The sequence below is a fragment of the Hetaerina americana genome, unplaced genomic scaffold (genome assembly GCF_022747635.1).
Source record: "Hetaerina americana unplaced genomic scaffold, ioHetAmer1.1.p SCAF_44, whole genome shotgun sequence".
NCBI classification, from domain to species: Eukaryota; Metazoa; Arthropoda; class Insecta; order Odonata; family Calopterygidae; genus Hetaerina; species Hetaerina americana.
The window spans coordinates 370,489-389,904 of NW_027287030.1; the positions used below are offsets into that span (position 1 = coordinate 370,489).

The window sequence follows — 19,416 nt, forward strand, 5'->3', positions numbered from 1 at the left end:
TGAAACAGGGCATGCATTTGTGGCGGCGGTGGTAGGGGAGGCAACATCTGACGAACGGATATTGATAGCACCGTTATTCGGAGTGGGTGCAAAATAGCCAGTCTAGTTTTAATAGCATTGGTTTAAAACGTCTGTCCATATTAAGCATTCATACGTTATTTTAATTCATGAAAATTAGTCGCGGAAGGGTCTTCTTTTATACTTGTTATCATCTTCGTTAAGCATTGCACGATTTTGGTCTGGCGTGTTGTAATATTCGTTAGGGATGTGGAGAAAAGGCTCATTAAAACTTACATATGGAACGCACACACACACACACACAGTGCATAGAAATATGGCAAAAATATCGCAATCTCTGGAGAAAACAGCATCCTCTTTTTAACAGGTTGTAAAAGTAAAATCATTTTGTGGTCGCTTAAGTTTCTTAATGACGACAAATGACCATAAGTGTCGGTGATCACCATGGATGTCTTTGACTTGGAAATGCTGAGACAAAAGTGTTTTAAGGTTAAAGGCTTTTAAAAGAATTTTCGCTTGAGTTAGCGTGTTTCCAGGAACACCGCATGATGTGGCAGCAGACAATATCACCAATGGCATTTACAGCATTTGGTATTCGGGTTCTTCAAAGTGTCTCTCGCTTTGGGATAATTTGTGTGAACGGGTGATAAGATCATTTCATGTCGTCTCGAGAACGCTCTTAAATCTTTTTGGCGTCCTCGTTGAACGCCACTAACTCTTGTCGCCATCTCTGAACGCAATTGTATTCGGAAATTTAACAAAATGACTTACCTGTGGTAAAAGTTCCTTCTCCGTCCGAAGTGACTTCTGCAATATCTCAGCAACTGCTTGATCTAAAGCTTTTGAATTTAATACGGTTTTTAATTTTACAAGTAGCTATGTAATAACAATTTTAGTTATCATGTTTACCGTGAAATATTATCTGCAAGTACATATAATACAGTATACCAGAAGAAAAACCTGAGACGTTCGTTCTTAAATGATTATTCTTCGATTCTGCTCATGTAACCGCAAGAAGGTTGACAATGTGTATTCTCGTGAGTGCAGTGGTCCATCAGTTACGTAATCAACTTCGTAGTGTCTTAGCTTTCCTTGACGTAGATGCATGTCAATCCGATTGGGATTATAATTGGCGTTGTGATAATTTACTCGGGGTTTTCAATTGCGGTTAAAAAATAAATCGCTCAATAATTACGATTATCATCTTCCAAATGATTAAAACAAGCCTTTTTACAGGGATCATTTCGAGTGTCGTAGCAAACGCAAAAAGGACCTTATGTTTCGCTAAAGGTAGAATATGTTGTGCAATTATTTAACCATTAATAAGCCACGGCATTCGTTGTCTGCAGTACTTACACGAGTACACGTAAATCGAGTAAAACTTAATGTATTAATTACAGATTCAGGTGTGATGTGGTGGAACTGTTCCATTAAAAAAGACCAAGACTCTCTCAATTTTCAACTTAATAAAGATTTTTTTTCGGCTAGTTTCGATGTACGAGTCCGATTGAAATTGATGTACTTCATCGAAACTAGTCGTTAAGTTAAATCCACATTAAGTGGAAAATTGCAAGATTCGATATTGGCGCTGGTAGCTCGAAGGAATAATGACACTCGTTATTAAACTGTATTTCATTAATATTGCTCACTTTGAAGTGTAAGTTATAACTCTACATTACGAATTATAAACATACTAGTTCTTTTTTATCAGTTAGTCCAATGTCTTTAAAAAAACGTCTATTATTTATTTATATCATGTAACAGAATTTTAGTTGTTGATTTTGTCAGTAATTGCTTCATACTCTCTGTTGTCACCATACACATTTTAGTAGTATTAGATTTAGAGGAGGCGACCGAAAGCTGAGGTCATTTGCACCATTAAGGCTGTATGGGAAAGGAGGAAGGGCGGATAGAAACCTTGCGTCGACATTAGCATACTCTTAACTAAAGTTGCGTAGGGGTCACACAATTTAACGTCCCATCCGACGGACGGCGTACTTACTCTAAGTGCTCTCCACAAAACACATAAAAGTAGGAATCGTGACACCACAGGAAAAAATCTGTAGTCTCTAGGAGTCAAACCTGGGCCCACTGGGTTGGAAGCCAGTACACCAGGAAGCCACCGCACCATCCCGATACTCATATTTATTTTAGTGAGTTAAGTATAGAACACATATAATGCACCATTCGTGAATGCTAAATAAAAGCCTTGGAAGTTTTCTTCATCATGTATATTTGAATTGATTGCCTTCATTCATTCGTATTAAGGGCATATTAAGCGTTTCGTGGGCACTTTACAATCGCGTCTCGCCGACAAAAATTCTTTAAATTGATCATTTAAACTATAAATGGGTAAGACACATGGGTCCATTGTCACAAAGGAGTTTGTAACTTCTTTTCATTGCCGTAACTGATGTCTCTGCCATTTTGCATTCCGTGAATCCCATTCCGTTTTGGTTTGAAGGATGGAAAAAACCCTGAAAGTGACCTGTGAACGTGGAATGATGTGTGTATGTACTATATTCTGCTGATGCTGGTCAGAAATGCGTACAGCGGGGAAAGATTATGAAATGTTCAGTGAAACCCGTCGTTGATCCAGTCACAATTAAAGTGGTGTACTGATCATTTGACCTCCGACCTAGCGCACCTCGTTACAGTAGGGGTAAGGGTGAGGGGTCATTGATACCCGCGGCTGAGGTTATTGACAACAATAGGGGTAGGTGAACAATTTGCAAGTGTTAGAATGTTCAGGGAAAGTTGTGAAGAATGGGCAGAGGAAAACCCGAAGTCAGAATTATCCTAATATCTCAACGATAGATTCCAAGGGGTCACACAATTCGACGCCCCATCCGACGGACGGCGTTCTTCACTTGAGGTGTTCTCCACACGTGGTGACCCAAGTGAGAATGTCCCCGGTCAAATTCTTCCTTCGCGACTTTAGGTGCTCACCTTAATTTCATCCTTAAGTCCTTTCGTTTGTAACTGCGACAGAGCATCGGAGTGGGTATATCGATATCACGACTATTGTGGATGACGAATTAGTATCGCTGCTATGTCCGAGGAAGCTCACCGAGATTGATTCGTGAATTCCCATCGTTGGTTAAGCTGGACGTTCACTTACCGTTGAGATCACAGGAGGGGCGGGCCTGGAAAATCCCTGACGGAAGGATCGTTTTCATCCACGGATAAAAATTTTTAAAAATATTAACCTTGAATCCTACAAAATGAATTGATGGCCGTGTTATAATATTAAACTAATCACAGCAGCTTAGACACCCAAATGCACCGTGTGAGAGATTTTATTTATGAAATATATTTCTCAATTGATTATATTTTTCCGCCATCAGGGAAGTGTGGCAGGGGTTGACGGCTCAAGTTGCGGGTGAAGTGTTCAAAATGGTGAATTCAAGGTCATGGTGTCCAGCGACATGGGAAACCAATGATAACTCTCGGGATTTCGCCGAACTGGGAAAATTCATGGAGGTTAGGAATTTTTAGCATATGCACTTGGTGAAATGATATTTAGTTCGATGGGTTTATGCGTGTTACAAACCTTGACGAGAGCCCTCTGGTTGAATCGTATCAGTCGCGAATTCGCCTTACCGTTTTTTTGAGTTCCAATTCCTTATCGGAACTAGTCTAAAAACTACCCATTTGGCTTAATTTAATTATTGTAATCTTTTTAGCACGTCAATATTGTCTTTATTTTTTCCAAGAAAGGTCCCTTCTTGAACGACAGTTTCGTCTTACAAACTAAATCGTTTGGGAAGGAATAAGTGGGTGTGGGAGTAAGTATGGTGGGGGAAGAGAGGGGAATTTTGGGAGAACTCTTAAGAGTGCAGGAAAAATGGATGTAGAGCATTTTAACAGGCAGTGGGATTGTTGAAGACTGTGATAGAGGGGAGAATGTTAGGCAAGCGAGAAAGGGACGAGCAGTAGGGTCGACATAGATGGACGGAATGAAGGGAGGAATAAAGTATACGGCGATGAAGAGGGACTTGTTGTGGGGTAGGATGTTAAATTGTGTGTTGCTAGGAGAGACAAGGAAATTATCGCTGTACCTTTGGTAGCTTTTGTCCATCCAAAACTTATTTTAACTGGTTGATTACCGATAAAAATAATAATAATTATTATTATTGAAGTACCTTTACGTAAAGAAATGCATATGTGCAAAATTGTATAAGGCTTGATATTTATTAGAGTACTTTTCATCGTATGAATAATGTAATTAAAAAAATTTTAGTCACCTTTCAGTGACGACACAGATGCTGCCAAACATTCATAATAGGGTTTGGGCCCAACGGTCAAATTGATATAATATCGTGCACATTCACATTTGAGCACTGAAATTGTGTTTTTATTACAGACGGAGCAGCCTTTTTTAAGCGCAATATTTCCAAATCGAACATAAACGGTGTCTTAAGGTGTCTGGGATGGTAATGTTGGGTTGTTTTGTTAATGAAAGAGAAGGGAATTGTCACTGTATCGTTTGGTAACTTGTGTCCATCCAAAATCAACCTTAGCCGTTAGATTACCGATGATAATTTTATGTACACACAAGCGCGACGTGGTTGTGAAGGGCACGTTTATTGACGTTTTGATTTGCCGTTTTTTTCCTCATCGACGGTCACTAGCGATATATTTGCGATTTTTCGCCGAAATTGAAAAAAAAAGGTCAAAAACGTTCTGGACACATTTGAAGCTTTCTCACCACACGTTTCTTGCCGTTGATGTCACCACGAGACTTTCTCGTCCAGCCTCGATTAGTGAGATGAACCAATTGCTCCAAGAATCAAGAAAGTCTCGATGAAAATTTATTCGAAATATATGCACTGCCAAGGATTTATAGAGAGCGAGTCTATTCCCGGAAGTTAATTCGGCTAATAAAATCCAATTGCGGCGAGGAAGCTGATGAGAATTGGTGATCTTTCCACCGTGTGTTCTTTGAAAGTCAAATGTCCAGACGATTCAGGCTCGCTGTTTTTGTCTTTCAGACTTCGTATTGTTTGCATACGACGCGGAGTGATACATAATCAATTCAAGATATTTCAAGATTGCATCAAATATGAGACACTTAATAATCCGCTTCCCGAAGTTCAAAGTGAATCTCCAAAGAGCCTTGAATTTTTTCAACCGCAAATAGCAAAAATCATCTTTCCCTTCAGTTGATCGTTTGGTGAAATGCGCATATTAGTTGCCTCGAAAGTTTTTTTTTTTTTTAATATTTCTTTGTACGTAGAAATAGTCGCCGATCGGGGTTAAGTTTTGGGATGTCATCGTGTGTCCTTTTCGTTTTTTTAACGGCATAAAATTCTTTTATTTGAATAAAAAGCCGTTTTTTTAAAGCTGTTTCTTATTCTTTCCGGGCCTAACCTTTCCTCTCCGATCAATGATCTCGTATATCTTATTTGAAAACGTTTTTTTGAATGAAACTTAATGATTATCAGGAAGTGTTTTGACATTTTTTCGGCACTCGTTCTTAAATGTCTACATTGTTTCGTTAAAAATATTGTATTGTACTTTATTTTGAGATATCACTGCAATTATTTTAAATATCCCTTATTATAAAAGGGTGTCCGGCGAGCATACGAAAGCAAACATTTATTAATTCCAATCCCGACCGAATATCTTCATAGATTTACTGGGATAATGGAAACGGACACATTATCGAAGATTGAATTAACATAATGTCACCGTGACATTCCTCGTAAAAAAATAATGGATAATTGTGAAATGTACATTGCATTGTATAATTGTTTTATGAGCGTCCAAAACGTATATTTTTTATAGATAGGCTACCTATGATAATGATGATATAAAAATTATAGCAGGAAACCTGCATGAAGCAGAATTCCATGCCATGATTTCGCACGTAAGACACGCACATTGCTTAATATAACAGAAGAAATTGTAAATAAAGGCAGAATTTAAAAAATCTTCTGATTTCTTCTCAAACAATTATAAAAAGATATTTCTATGAGAAAAATTAAGACGTGATCCTCGTGTCTCGCACTTGACTGAGACGAAACCGGATCTTGTAAGGAAGATGCCGGAGGGCGGGGGGGGGGGGGAGATATTCATGAATGATTCGAAATTATCGTGCCTCAACAGTGAAAACATGCATATAAAGTCTCTAGGCCTCTTATGAATCGATTGCTTGCGAGAGAATTGGAAATGGCCGACTCCTTGAACGCCACTACCATCTCAGTATTGTTGAGGAACGAATATTTCAAGGCCTTACTGAAAAGCGTCCTTCCCCCACCTCGACTTCCTGATACGAAAGAGTGGGCAAGCATGTCTCGCGGCGACACTAATTTACGGCCCGTGTTTATTTGGGCATGTGGGAACTCTTATGAGGAGATCTAAGGCGCGAGATACTCGTCGACTCCTCCCCACTGACCACCTCGACCACCGAGCTACGAAAAGCTGGAGTAAACATGACGTCATTTGAAGAGATCGCTGTCGAAAAGAGCAATCTCTCCTTCCAATGTTTTGGACTCAATTTCAATTCAGTTTTATCACATGATGGTAGGGCGCCTTGATCGCGATGTTAATTATTACGAATTTCGGGCGGATGGAGAACTGGACGACATTCGCACACTCGATAAGAACGCCGAAGCGGTCGATAGAAGAAACAAAAGAAATTAGGTAACCGCCGGGCGCATCATAAAATTTAACTGACGGGTAATAATAGATTCTCCCAGTTTCAAGAATATTTCTTCAGAAATAATTCGATGTAATTAATATCTATTAATTTTCGCGACTCTTCGAGTTGATTGTTATTCGTTATTTTTGGCGTGAAAACACTTAGAGCACGGAAGCAGCAGTTTTTTTTTTAATCCGCGGCGCATGCCGCCATACCAATGTCGCGTGACTTGTGTTGTTGCCTCTCTTGTATCTCTTATGGTCTCTACACTTTGATGTCCGTTGGCGGAGGGGAAGGGGGAGAGAGGCGGTGAATGACACAGGAGTTCTATTTCGTTTAGGGGGTCCCCCCCCAGTGCGATATCCCCTCCCCCTAGAGTACGATGGTCGTTCAAGTGCGATCCCCTGCCGCCGTCTCCATGGGCACGTAGGTGTCATCGTCGCTGGGCGAGGTCAGCATGGCCTCCTCCTGCTCGGTGTCCGGCCCCATGGTGCAGCGCACGGGACATAAGGAGGACACCAACGAGTGACCCCAGCGCCGTTTCGAGAGCGCGATGACCACCCGCTTCCGGCAGACCACGATCAGGAAGATGTACACTCCCTGAAGGCAGTTGAGGATGTCGGTGAGGCGCCTGTCGGGGGACAAGGAAGAGGGAAACACGTCTGAAAGAGCCTTCGTCTAAGATGGTGGACTGGGCTGACTGAATGTGAACTTGGCCAGCTATTTACTCATCATCAGAATTAAAAGTAAGAATAAGACCAGTGATAACGGATGGATCATAAACAGGAAATAATAGCCAAAGACAGACGGAAGCTGCAGAGATGAAAGTATCAAGAAACACTTGAAAGATGAAGAAATCAATGTGACAATAAAATCGAATCAGTAGGAGAAGTAAACCGTAGTTATTAAAACAAAGGTCGGTTTTACTGGCGAGGGTAGAGGTCACCCAGTACTAAGCCCAATGGCGTGTGAAATGTACACGTTATCAGGGCAATAACGGGGTGGGGGGTTTCCCAGGGTTCCCATATGGTTTCCCAGGAAGAGGTGGTGACCGAAAAATCACGAAGCCTGTGTGGAGCTTAGGGTTCCAAGAAGCGCGCCCTGCATGAGAAAATATAATTGGAAATTTGCATTATTTCCATGATAAGATGGCATTAACTATGATAATCCACCATATCACGCTTGAAACGTCTCTTTTTATGAATGTAGAAGTCGAATATATTCCCGGAGTTATTTGTTAGCATTTTTCGATATCGCCGAAGTATTCAACGGCGAAATTTCTAAGCTTATGCTTTCATCCATACTAAAGAGATTTCGTACTTTACCACAGATTTGTGTACAAAAGTACGAAGTATTTTTAGTATGGATTATAAATACTTCCACGAATTGAAGTCTGAAACAGTAGAATATACTTATGCTTTCAGTTTTAGTCTTAGCTATTGCTACAAATCTTTTACTCACCACCAGTCTTCCATTCCTTTGCACAGGAATGAAATAACTTCGAAGATCCACAGAATCCCCATGATCATGAAGACACTTAAGTATAATAAGCACCTGAAAAGATCAAATAATATGTCATTAGCCTTAGGCTGCCATTCAACGCGTATAGATTATTAATCTGGCTTGACAGGATTGGATGGAAAGGGATGGGATATTATTAGTAGTATCAGTAATCTGCCGGTTAAGGTACGTTTTGGATGGGCACAAGATATCAAACGGTACAGCGACAATTCTCGTATCTCCCTCCCACTAGGGTGTTTGCCGGGGGCTGATTACACACCAGACTACTTTCGACATAAACACTTTCCTTCCCTAGGATGGTCGGACGACGTTTTTATGATCCCTGATCATTCGTGAGAAATATTGCATCTTTAATCTATCCGTTCTGCACTTAAAATTTTATTGACGGTATCTCTTCTAGCGTAGTAACGATAATCGTAACGATACATTTTCAACATCATTGTTGAAGAGAATTCCTTCCAATTTACACAAGATATTTAATCTCGATTATAATCTTTGCTCCGTGAGTAATCCCTAACCTAGCTGATTCTAATAATTTTGATACGCTAGTCAGTTTGTAATTACAACGCATTTACAAATATAGCTCCTCAATGCTGCACGCGATCCAATGCGGCAGTCAATCCAACTTCATGAGGAAGAAAGGCCCTTCCTTCTCCTCCTTGAGAAAGGTGGCTTGGACCACCGAAAATTCGAAAACTAGTGAGTTTCTTTTCTTTTTTGTGTTCCTGTGTTTTTGTCTTTGTCCGCTAATGCTAACTTCATATACATTATATGTGTATATATATATATATATATATATATATATATATATATATATATATATATATGGGTCGCGGCAGTCCAGTGGGTAGAGCGTTGGACTGCTGATCGGAGGGTCCCGGGTTCGATTCCCGGGCAAGGCCCTCTGGGCACCTGTAGCTCCACCCAAGCTAAAGTGATTTTTCGGATACCAGATCTTCCTGGGAAACCATAACCGGCACAGGGAAAGGAACTGGCCCCCCTACCGTGATGTGTGAATTTCGCATGTCGTCGGGCTTAGTACTGGGTGAACTCTACCATCACCTACCAAACCGACCTTCGGGTTGATTACTGTGTTTATGGTTTATGTATATATGTATATACCCTTTTCCTTATATATGTTTCTGTATATATGAGTATATATATATATATATATATATATATATATATAGATGTGTGTGTGTGTATGTATATATATTTATATATCTGTGTGTGTGTATATGTATATATATATTTATATATCTGTGTGTGTGTGTATATATATATATATTTATATATCTGTGTGTATATATATATATATATATATTTAAGAATACGTATTGAATTAAATACATTCTAAATGAGTCTGCCGGTTAGCATCTTCGTTCTCGTCAAGTGGAACTCAAGTAATCGCCTCTGCTATCAGAATGGTTGTCAGGAGTGTGGGGGAGGTGTCAACTCGGGGTTGAAACAATCCATGCTCTATTAATTGCAATTCGAGGCGCCCCTTGTGGTCGTGTTCTGTCTGCTGTAGTTGTTCTTGGGATCATGAATGTCCTAGGTCTCTCGCTTGGAAGTCGCCAATCTCGACCGCCAGCCGTTCTCACCCCTCCCCCCCGCCTAAGTTGGGGGCGTAGGTCGAATCTTAGACTCCTGAGAGAAAGATCATTCCTGCTTGTCTGCGCCCCGCCTTTTCTTTGGAGCCTCCATCGCTCCCTTTGATACGCCATGCGTCGCTTCCACTTCCCCAAGGACCAACTCGTGAGAGACCCCGCGGGGTGTCTCGCCTGAGAGCCTTCGTATCGTTTGCGGTGACGGACGGCGATCTTAGAGGAGATAAGCGTGGAGTTCGGAGGTTTTAAAGGGCAAGGAATGTGTCTCTTCAATTTAGAGTGATTTTTTTAACTCGCATAATTAGTCGATTATTTTTTTAACGCGCGTATAATATATTGTGAAATAAAATAATTTCATATAATATTGTTGACCTAATGTCTACTGTATATTTTGCAAGGGAAAAGTCACATGGGACTATGTTTACGGAATATGGAGGATTTGTAACACACTTCAAATTGATTTTCGTGAGATATTCGGAATTAGCATTTTCTGTGTACTGTCGTGCATTTTCGTGTCTCAGTATCCGGCCTGTTGCTTTGAAATGTGGCCTTTTGTTTTGATGTATATGGCCTTGGGGAATTTTATTTACATCCCAGCAGTATATTTCGTAGTATGCTGTAGTGTGCTGTGCTTGCTAATGCGACGTACTGATGCAAAATCCTCAGAAAATCGAAAAAAATATGTCAGAAAATCGAAAAAAATATGTGATCATAACTTTCCCGACAGGGGCACCACTTCGACCTATTTTGGTGCTGTTGATGCCGGAGATTGCCACAGAGAGTTTCGCCGTTTGCTCTCTCAGCATCAAAATGATGTTGCCTAGTTTAATCTTCAGGAATAACCTTCCAATGAAACTCATCAACTTCCCGTAGTATCGAATTTCAACTGCGATCAAACCTGCACGCGGATGTCATGTTGTTCGGTTAATGGGTTCGGCTGTCTCGGAACACATCGCGCACAGAAACGTTTAGTGTGTGTATAGAAAATGCCGTTCCTGAACTACGCCATATTGTTTATTTGGAATCCTATATTTGTTGACGCTGTTGTCATGGACATATAACTGAAAGCAACAACAAACAAGTAAAACGAAAGGTTTTTTTGATGGAGAAACAGCTCTTATGCCTTAAATGAAACAAAGAAACAGAATTTTTCGTAAGTGTTTATAAGCTTAATATCATATCCCTCGATAATTTAAATACGTACGTGTACAAAATGCCTTTTCTGAAATGCGCCATCTTGTTTATCTGGCATTCTATGACAGTCACTATTGTGGTCATAAATTGAGACTACCCAGGCTCATCTTGCAATGAAAATATGTACAGGTCTGCTTGCTATTAAGATTTTCTTTGCAAGATAATGATATGAAAAAACTGTACACAATTGTTCTCTTTGGCCATCTTAAATCACATTGGTTGCAGTGATGTCAATGTTTACTTCCGTAAGCGAAGCGACAGAAGTTTTTGGGTTCAAATTCCTTTGAAATTGATTGCTTCCCCTCATTAAGCGTTTTAAATCATCTTCCAGCTGCACTGTATGGAATAACAGACTCCCCATAAGCTTCCATGTAGCATTAATTAGGCCTCAGCTGACAATTTATTCACGCAAGAGCAGCAGTTTAATGAAGCGTTACGTATTATCTCAATTTACGATAATGTACGATTAAAGTAAACAATATTCAAGCCGAAGGTAGGTGACGGTAGAGTTCACCCAGTGTGGCGCATTTGAAATTTTGCAAAATTCACATGTCAGGGTAGGAGGGGGCAGTTCATTTCCCTGTACCGGTTATGGTTTCCCAGGAAGATCTGGTACCCGAAAAATCACATAGCTTGGGTGAAGGCTTGCCAGGGAATCGAACCCGGGCCCTCCGGTTAGTAGTCCAACGCTCTACCCCTCTATAATGTACGATACTGATGTGTAATAATAATAATAATCTTATTTAAATATCGTTTGATATTATCACCAGAGGTCATGCGTAAATAAAAAAAAATATTCTAAATAGCCTGGTATGTTTTCATAGATTTTATCTAACCCTTATGCTGTTCTTCTCTTACTATCAGTTCATCTCGCATTTGTAGATACCATAGTGAATGTAGCCGTTTGAAAAATGTATTTCCATTGTTTGAATTATTCACGTGATATTGGTAAATAAAAACTGAGCAGCATTAAAGAATTGATGTTTTATGCCTGGTGTCGAATCACCCCCTGCCACCCACCCTGGCGGTGTCTTTTAAGCGTAGCATGTAGATGTAATCCTCGAATCGGTGTGCCTTCTCGTTATCCATGTGTCCGCCTCTCTCTCTCTCAATTCTTTCGTTATTACAGTCGCCGACCTTGATCTTCTTTTCTCGTAAATATCTTTCACTTTCTTGAATCATCCCCTTTAGTTCCTCCCTCACGTAGTCCATTTGTTTGCAGCTTCCAGTCTGCCTTCATGCTCCAGGACGCGTCCAATTACTTGCCTTCTCCTTCCTCTTCCTGTCATTGTTTTCCGCTCTCTCCTCTCCCAACTTACTCCTTTGGAGATCCATCAATCACTCAACACTGCACATTTTCTTTTCATCACTTTTCAACTCGGCGTCCCCATCGCCGCCGATCTTATTTCTTCACTTCATTTCAGAAACTGAAAATTTCTCCGTTCAATTCAGTTTATTACGTTTACGCGAAACTTTTCCTAATGTTTAGCTAATGTTTCTCGCCGTTAGAAGTTTCTCTTTTCTAATAGAGAGCCATATCTGTTCGAAATTTTCTATCCGCTTTCTATCTAGCTTTTCTCTTTAATTCGTCTTCCATGTGTTGGGAGTCGCATTTTTTCTATTTTGTGGTCGCAATTTCTCATTCCTTTCTCCGTGCAAGTGCTAGTATCCATCCCAAGCCCTCTTCCTCCTTCTCTGTGATTGTAGTAGTTATATCCACCGCAAACCGCAGCATGCTTATATCTTTCTCCGGCTATTCTTACCAACCCTCGCATCTTTTTCTTTATCTCGTCTATTGTCTTCCATATCCTACCCACCTTGACGAGAGATGCCATTTCAATTGAGGCATAGCATACGAGACCGCATTTACGTCATAGTGCGAAACGTCACATTCCATAACAGGGAAACATCACAGTGCGGTATCGGAGGATTCTTGGGATCAGGGTTTTGCTGACGTTCGGAGGTCACACTGCAGGATGGGTAATATGGCGCCAAATCTCGAGGCAGGTATGGATTGAATTGAAAAAGGATTTAGGTATCATGTTATAACCAATTCTTGTTTTTCCGACAAAATTTATTCATCGCGTGCTTGCCCGAAAATTTTTCACACTTAACACGCTCTTCGCGGGTTGAATTGCTTTCATTCTATGCGAGTGCGATTCTGCAATGGATTTTCTTTTTATTATTATTAATACATAGTACTATGCAAGCCACCACTAGGGTGTTTGGCAGGGGGCGACTATACACCAGACTGCTTTTGAAACCAAATACTTCCACCATCCTCTTAGCGCGGTCAAAAAAACGTTACTCTGATCCCATGTCGTTCGTGGGAAAATTGACTTCTTAAATCTATTCTAAACTTAAAATCTCGCTAATTTTATTTACCCGATCTCGCCTACCGTAATAAGATGTAGTCCTAATAATACATTTTCAACATCGTCGCTAAAGAGACATCCTTCCATTTTATGTAAGAGATTTAGTCTGTAATTTAACTTTCGCTCGGTGACTGATTCCCAGCCTACAAGTAGATCCTCGAACAATCTTGATACGCTACTCAATTTATCATTATAACGTTTTACAAATCTAGTTCTTTTGCGCTGTACGCGATCTAATTCGGCAATCAATCAATCAATCCAACTTCATAAGAATCCCATATACTAGCAGCATATTCTAAATGAGGTCTAGCCAGCGAAAGAAAGAAGGAAACATGGACGATGATGGCCATTGATTAATGATATGTTTAATTAACGTATGATAAATATTCCGTGAAATATAGATGAAGATTAAAAATTTAATAAATGATAAATATGAATACATTCCGATGGTAAGATTTATTTTATATTTTTAAATTTTGTAAAAGTGGTGTGATTTTTCGTCGATTAATCGGCCGGCCGTCGCCTTCGCTTCAAGGCATGGAATCCCGGTCACTCTTTTCCCTCTTCGCTGAATTTGTTTTAATATTTTATCCTGTTGATGACCTAAAATTTGATTCTCTGCATTTGAGTCTGTCTCCGTATACGTACATATCACAAAACTAAGTGAGACGACCAGACCACTTATGCGTAAATTATAGGCCATAAAAATATTGTATTCAAACCAAAAACCAATACCTAAAAATATTTGAAACAAAAGTATAAATAAACTAAATTTGCGTAAATACAATTAGAGCAATTAAGTATAGATCAGAGTGTGGATACTTTAAGGTGTCGGTTTTTCCTATGAACGATAGGGTTTAAGATTAACTTTGTCCGACGCGCTATGAGGGAAAAATATTTGGGGTCAAAATTAGTCCGGTGCGCTATCACCCCCTTCCACACACCATAGCTGTGGATTGCAGGGTAGTATGTAATAATTAAATAATAAATAGCCCACTTCACTCAGTAAGACTCGATGCCCTCCGAGCGCCATTCCGACAGAGGCTTCAATTCCCGAATGGAAATTAAATGAATCTATCGAGATAGAGACTTGAGTTGGACGCGCCCCTAGTGGACGACCGAAGAACTGTTAACAATAACGTTATCCTCCCTATAAGGAAATGTCAGTGACTTAGAAACACTATTGGCCTGGTGTGCGAAATAACATCACCCCCTCTTCCCCCATACACACACACACACAAACACAGCCCCGGGCATCGCCTTGCCAACCGACCATCTCGAGCGCACCTGTTCTCGCTGCAACACTCACTTGTAACGGGATGCTCGTACCCCGGGAACGGTGTTGTCTCCGCTCCGCCACAGGCGCAGCGTCGTCATGAGGAAGAAGATGACGTTGCACGCGAGGAGTATGGAGATGGGGGCGTAGAAGTACGCCCAGGTCTCTTTGTCACCTGGAAACAAAGAAAGAAAGAGAGATTTTCGTCACTTTTGGCCCGGAACGCTGGGAGGGCAGGGGAAGTACGCATATTAAATATTACAGGGGGTAATTACACGTCAGAATACTTCTGACACAAAATAATTTCCCCTCTCTAACACGGTCGGATAACGTCTTTCTGATGTGCCTGTATTACCGTTCGTGGGATAATTGACATGTTAAATATATCTGCTCTACACCTAATCTCTCGCGTTCTATTTTCATGATCTCTCCTATCGCAGGACAACGGGGCTAATAATAAATTTCAACCATAGTCGCTAAGGAGACGTCCTTCAAATTCATGCGAGAGATTTAATCTGGAATTTAACGTCTATAAGTGATTCCCAACCTAGTTCCTGTTACGTAATAATTTTGATACGCTACTCAGTTTGTCATGGGAACATTTTACAAATACTCGACGGTGCGCGCGATCATGAGTTGATATCCATCGCGAACTACCTCCGTAGGGCACGATAAATTATTTTATTTTTAGTTTTCAGGAAGTGAGTTAGGTGGTAAATTCATAAATTTAAGGGAGAGACAGTTTAAAGAAAATCATTTGGAGTGTTCAACAATATAAATTAAGAGTCGTGGAAGGTCCGCATACATGGTCTCAGTGTTGAATTGCAAAGAAGTGACTCTTTTTTGAGATCTGGGTTTATTAAAAATAAATTCACCAAAGAATAAGGCTGACGACGGCGTGCTGGAAATGGCTGGGTATGGAAGGAGGAAGTTTTTTTGCGGAAATTCGAAGAAGGCAGAAAAAGTGAATGGCTGAGATAATGTGAAGTGACGGGATGTTGAACACTGTGATAGGAGGGATGGGGGAATAGTAATTTTTGTTGGCACGGAATGAGGCCAACATTACCTGGAACTGAAAACGTAAGTAAAGGGGTAGGGAAAGAGTTGTTTCCGACGTGCAGAAATGCTTTAAAAGTCCTGAATTTGTAGCGTTTACAGAGTTGGAGACGGTGGGAAATGTACGTCTCATTGGCTGACTGTCAAAATAACAGTATTAAATAATTCGGTTTCCGGAAAATATTATTTCTTTTCTTTTGGACAAAAATGTGCGTGTTCCCATTTTAACTCTGTCGAATCTTGTCCAGGAACATTTGAAATACTTGTACGTTTAAGAAATGTACGATACGTATGTGAAAAACGAATTGTTAAACAGTTCCATTTTTCATGTACTTACATATGTTACTTTGGGTTGCCCATACGCATACGAGTCAGGGGTAGTCTGGGGTGCAATAAACCCCTGCCACACACCTTAGTGATGGCTGGCAGGATACTAAATAAAACTAAGAAAACACATACACAATACAATACGGAAATTCACCAAACGACGAAAACATTTTCGCATGGATATGAATGTAGGGAAAAAGGATAGGAACTCATTTAAAAGGACGAAAACAGGTTCATTTGGGAAGGTTGCGTATTCCAAGCAGAAAAGAAGACCCTTTGATCGGGACTCGAATGCCTGATGACCTGCCACTTGCCGGGCCGTTTCTCTAAAACATAACACACAATTCAGGAATTTTGTGCATTAATCCAATGCGGATGAAAACATAATGATATTTTTAAAAAACTATATTCCTAAGCAAAAATGGGGCTCGTTGGTCCAGGGTAGAGCTTTTTTCTACTGGCCTAGATGACCCGGGTTCGAATCCCGGGCACCCTCAGCTACACCCGAGCTGTGTGATTTTTCCGGTGTCAGATTTCCCTGGGAAACCATAACCGGCACAGGGAAATGAACTGGCCCCCCTTATTATCCGGATGGTGTTAATTTCACACGCCATCGGGCTTAGTACTCGGTGAACTCAACCATCATCTGCCAAACCGACCTTCGGGGTTGATTACTTTGTTTATGGTTTCTTGCTATGCATAAAATAGCATGCATTAGCCAAAAGCTTAACAAACATATTTCAATCCTTACAACAAAATAAACATGAAAATCTGTGTTTCTTTGTTTGTTCGATCCACTTGTGCCAAAAATACGTAATGCAGGAATTGAATTGGAATTTTCTTCAGGCATACAAGATAATTCCTTCGAAGCGTGAGAGTATTGAATTTTTGACTTGAACACCGAGAAAGATACTTATTTGTCAATAGAGCCTAATGGGGGAAAACAAAAAAAGTCCCAACTAAAACAATTTTCATGTACTCTTTAATATATGAACTAATAAAGCTAGAATTATATGCCTAGAGCGATAATTCAGCTAATTGATTAAGAATTATTATCTTGTTAATTCTTTTTCGTGTCTCGGTAGAATTTTAGGAAAAAAAACATTCTTTTGAACGTGAGTTATTCACTTAACTGTCATTTACTTATTCGTGATCGGTCTCTTACGGATACGCATTGATTCGTACAACCAATCATCTCGTAATTGAACACGATCTTTGAGCTCAGTGCTTCGCTGACAATTGTTAACGGAAAAAGTATGATAATACGAGGCATATTCATAAAGTAAGGGCCGTTTGCTTATATTTAAATATTCGCGCTTCAGAACACAGTTTTACTCCTGTAGCGCCATCTACTGATTCACTGAGAAGCTATAGCAGCATTTGTTTTGTTTCAGCAGTCGTTTGCTTGTCCGTGCATGCAAACAACAATGTCCGTGACAATCATTGATCCCGCCAGCTGTGAAGTGCGTTCTGTTATACGATTCTTGTATGCAGAAGGATTGTCGGCGGCTGAAATTCATCGGGGGTTGTCCAGTTTATGGACCTACAGTTATGAGTGAAGGAAAGGTTAGACAATGGGGCCGTGATTTTAAAATATGGGTTTTAAATCAGTAAAAATTTTTGAAATTTTTATGAGCATGCCTCGTAAGTAAGTTAATGAAAGTGAACATCTCTCCACTTCGAATGATTTACGTTTCATGTCTCCAGCGTGGGGGTAAAAGGTGGACACCCACTGCGGGCATATATTTGACGGAATTACATGCAAGCGGACAATTTAATTTCATCATTATTAATTAATTAATGTGTTTCTGTCATCCCAAGTGATATCACTTTCTGATTCAGCCATTCCCTCTTGAAACGTTTGCTTGTCTGCTTTAAATGAGGTTCAGCTTCCTTCTATGGGGGAGAGGGCTTTTATGGGGTGGGTTTTGGGTTCTGGCACGACTGCGGGGGGTGGGGGGGTTGGGAAGCGGGTGTGGTGGTGGTGTTAATCGATCATTGTGCAACGGGAGCCCGTCTCGCCATGTGCCGAGGTCACGATATAGAGGAGATGGTCGAAATAGCGAGCCACAGTGGCCTCCCTCAGTTCGAATGCAGGGCCGTGAAGAAGGGTTGGGCCGGCCCTTGATGAATCCGAGCAAAATGTAATCGTTCGTTCATTGACTTCCACTCGCCCCTGATGTATGGGTTGCACTGTCGGGGAAGTTGTGAATTTTAAGGACTTGAAAGACTTAATTTGTTCGACGGGTCACTTGTGGAGGGAGTTAAGAAGCTTCAGATCATTGAGATGAAGTTGTTGCGGGTAGGAATTGAATACTTGAGATCTGTGAAATGAAATCGATGCAGGAAGTGACCGCACTACTCTTATAAACATAATATGAAATACTGCGTATTCTAATCGTAATAGTATAAAAATCTGTAAATTATTTCGTGTTATTGTTTGCCTGGGCGCATCACGCCACGACGGTACGGAGTAAGTAAGACCTTTTAATTTTTGCATAATGTGGCAAAAAATGTACCAAGTAACATAGGATAGCTTCAATTTCGATATAATTTTCTGGAAATTTAATGAGATCGAAAAAAAATCGATTTTTTAAAGAAAAAACACAAAATAAATTGACGTTCAAACACGAAATCTTTAAACGTCAATTTAGCCAGTGTAGCTGGTCTCTTCTTCTGGCTATGCGTGCCACGAAGCGCACTGTTCTAATCCTTTATAATGTTGTATGATTGCTAACCTACTAGCCTTTTTTTCTTGTGTGTTGTCTATTTCTCCTTTGGTGGGTGAAACAGCTCCCAAACGCCATCTCTGGCCAAATAATCGGGGCACTCGGCTGCTTAAAACATCGCAGATATAGAAAACACTTGAAAGGACACTTTCTTAAATGTGAGTGTCCTTGTACGTATTTTCCATTCATATTTTTGTATTATATTGTGCCGTCCAAGACTTATACCATAAACACAGTAATCAACCCGAAGGTCGGTTTGGTAGTTGATGGTAGAGTTCACTCAGTACTAAGGCCGACGGCGTGTGAAATTCACACATCAGGGCAGTTGTACTATTTTGGCGAAGGAGAACCCCATGACAAGGGGATTCATTTACCCACACATGGGCGAGAGCCAGCTCGACGGACATTAGATATTGTAGCCTGCCTCTTAAGAGAAAGGAGTTCAAGAAAGTGGATTCCTATATCCTTATACGTTCGCTGCAAATGCTGATTTTTCAAAGGCATGCAAGCAGTATAAAAGCGAATATACGGGGCTTGGCGATGTAGATTGATAGATCCGTGGTTTATTCAAGGGAATATTTTTAGTAATTGTATTTTTAGGAAATGTATTCAAGTAAATATATTTGATTCCCTGCTTCATGTATACGCATTAAATGTAAAAAAT

The 19,416-nt window shown here is 40.3% G+C and overlaps 2 protein-coding genes across 2 annotated transcripts in view; one reads left to right on the forward strand and one right to left on the reverse strand.

Annotated features, from left to right (window-relative positions):
• LOC139692903 (RNA helicase aquarius) overlaps positions 1-19,416 on the forward strand; it is a 134,172-nt gene that overhangs the window by 20,245 nt on the left and 94,511 nt on the right. The window lies entirely within an intron of this gene.
• Positions 2,214-19,416, reverse strand: part of LOC139692905 (probable G-protein coupled receptor Mth-like 3) — a 71,694-nt gene continuing 54,491 nt past the window's right edge. Inside the window, exons 5-7 of the mRNA XM_071591222.1 lie at positions 14,674-14,815; positions 8,126-8,218; positions 2,214-7,295 (exon numbers count right to left, since the gene is read on the reverse strand). Of these exons, the coding sequence (XP_071447323.1) occupies positions 7,055-7,295; positions 8,126-8,218; positions 14,674-14,815 (476 nt within the window). The 3' untranslated portion in view covers positions 2,214-7,054. The remainder of the gene's footprint in view (positions 7,296-8,125; positions 8,219-14,673; positions 14,816-19,416) is intronic.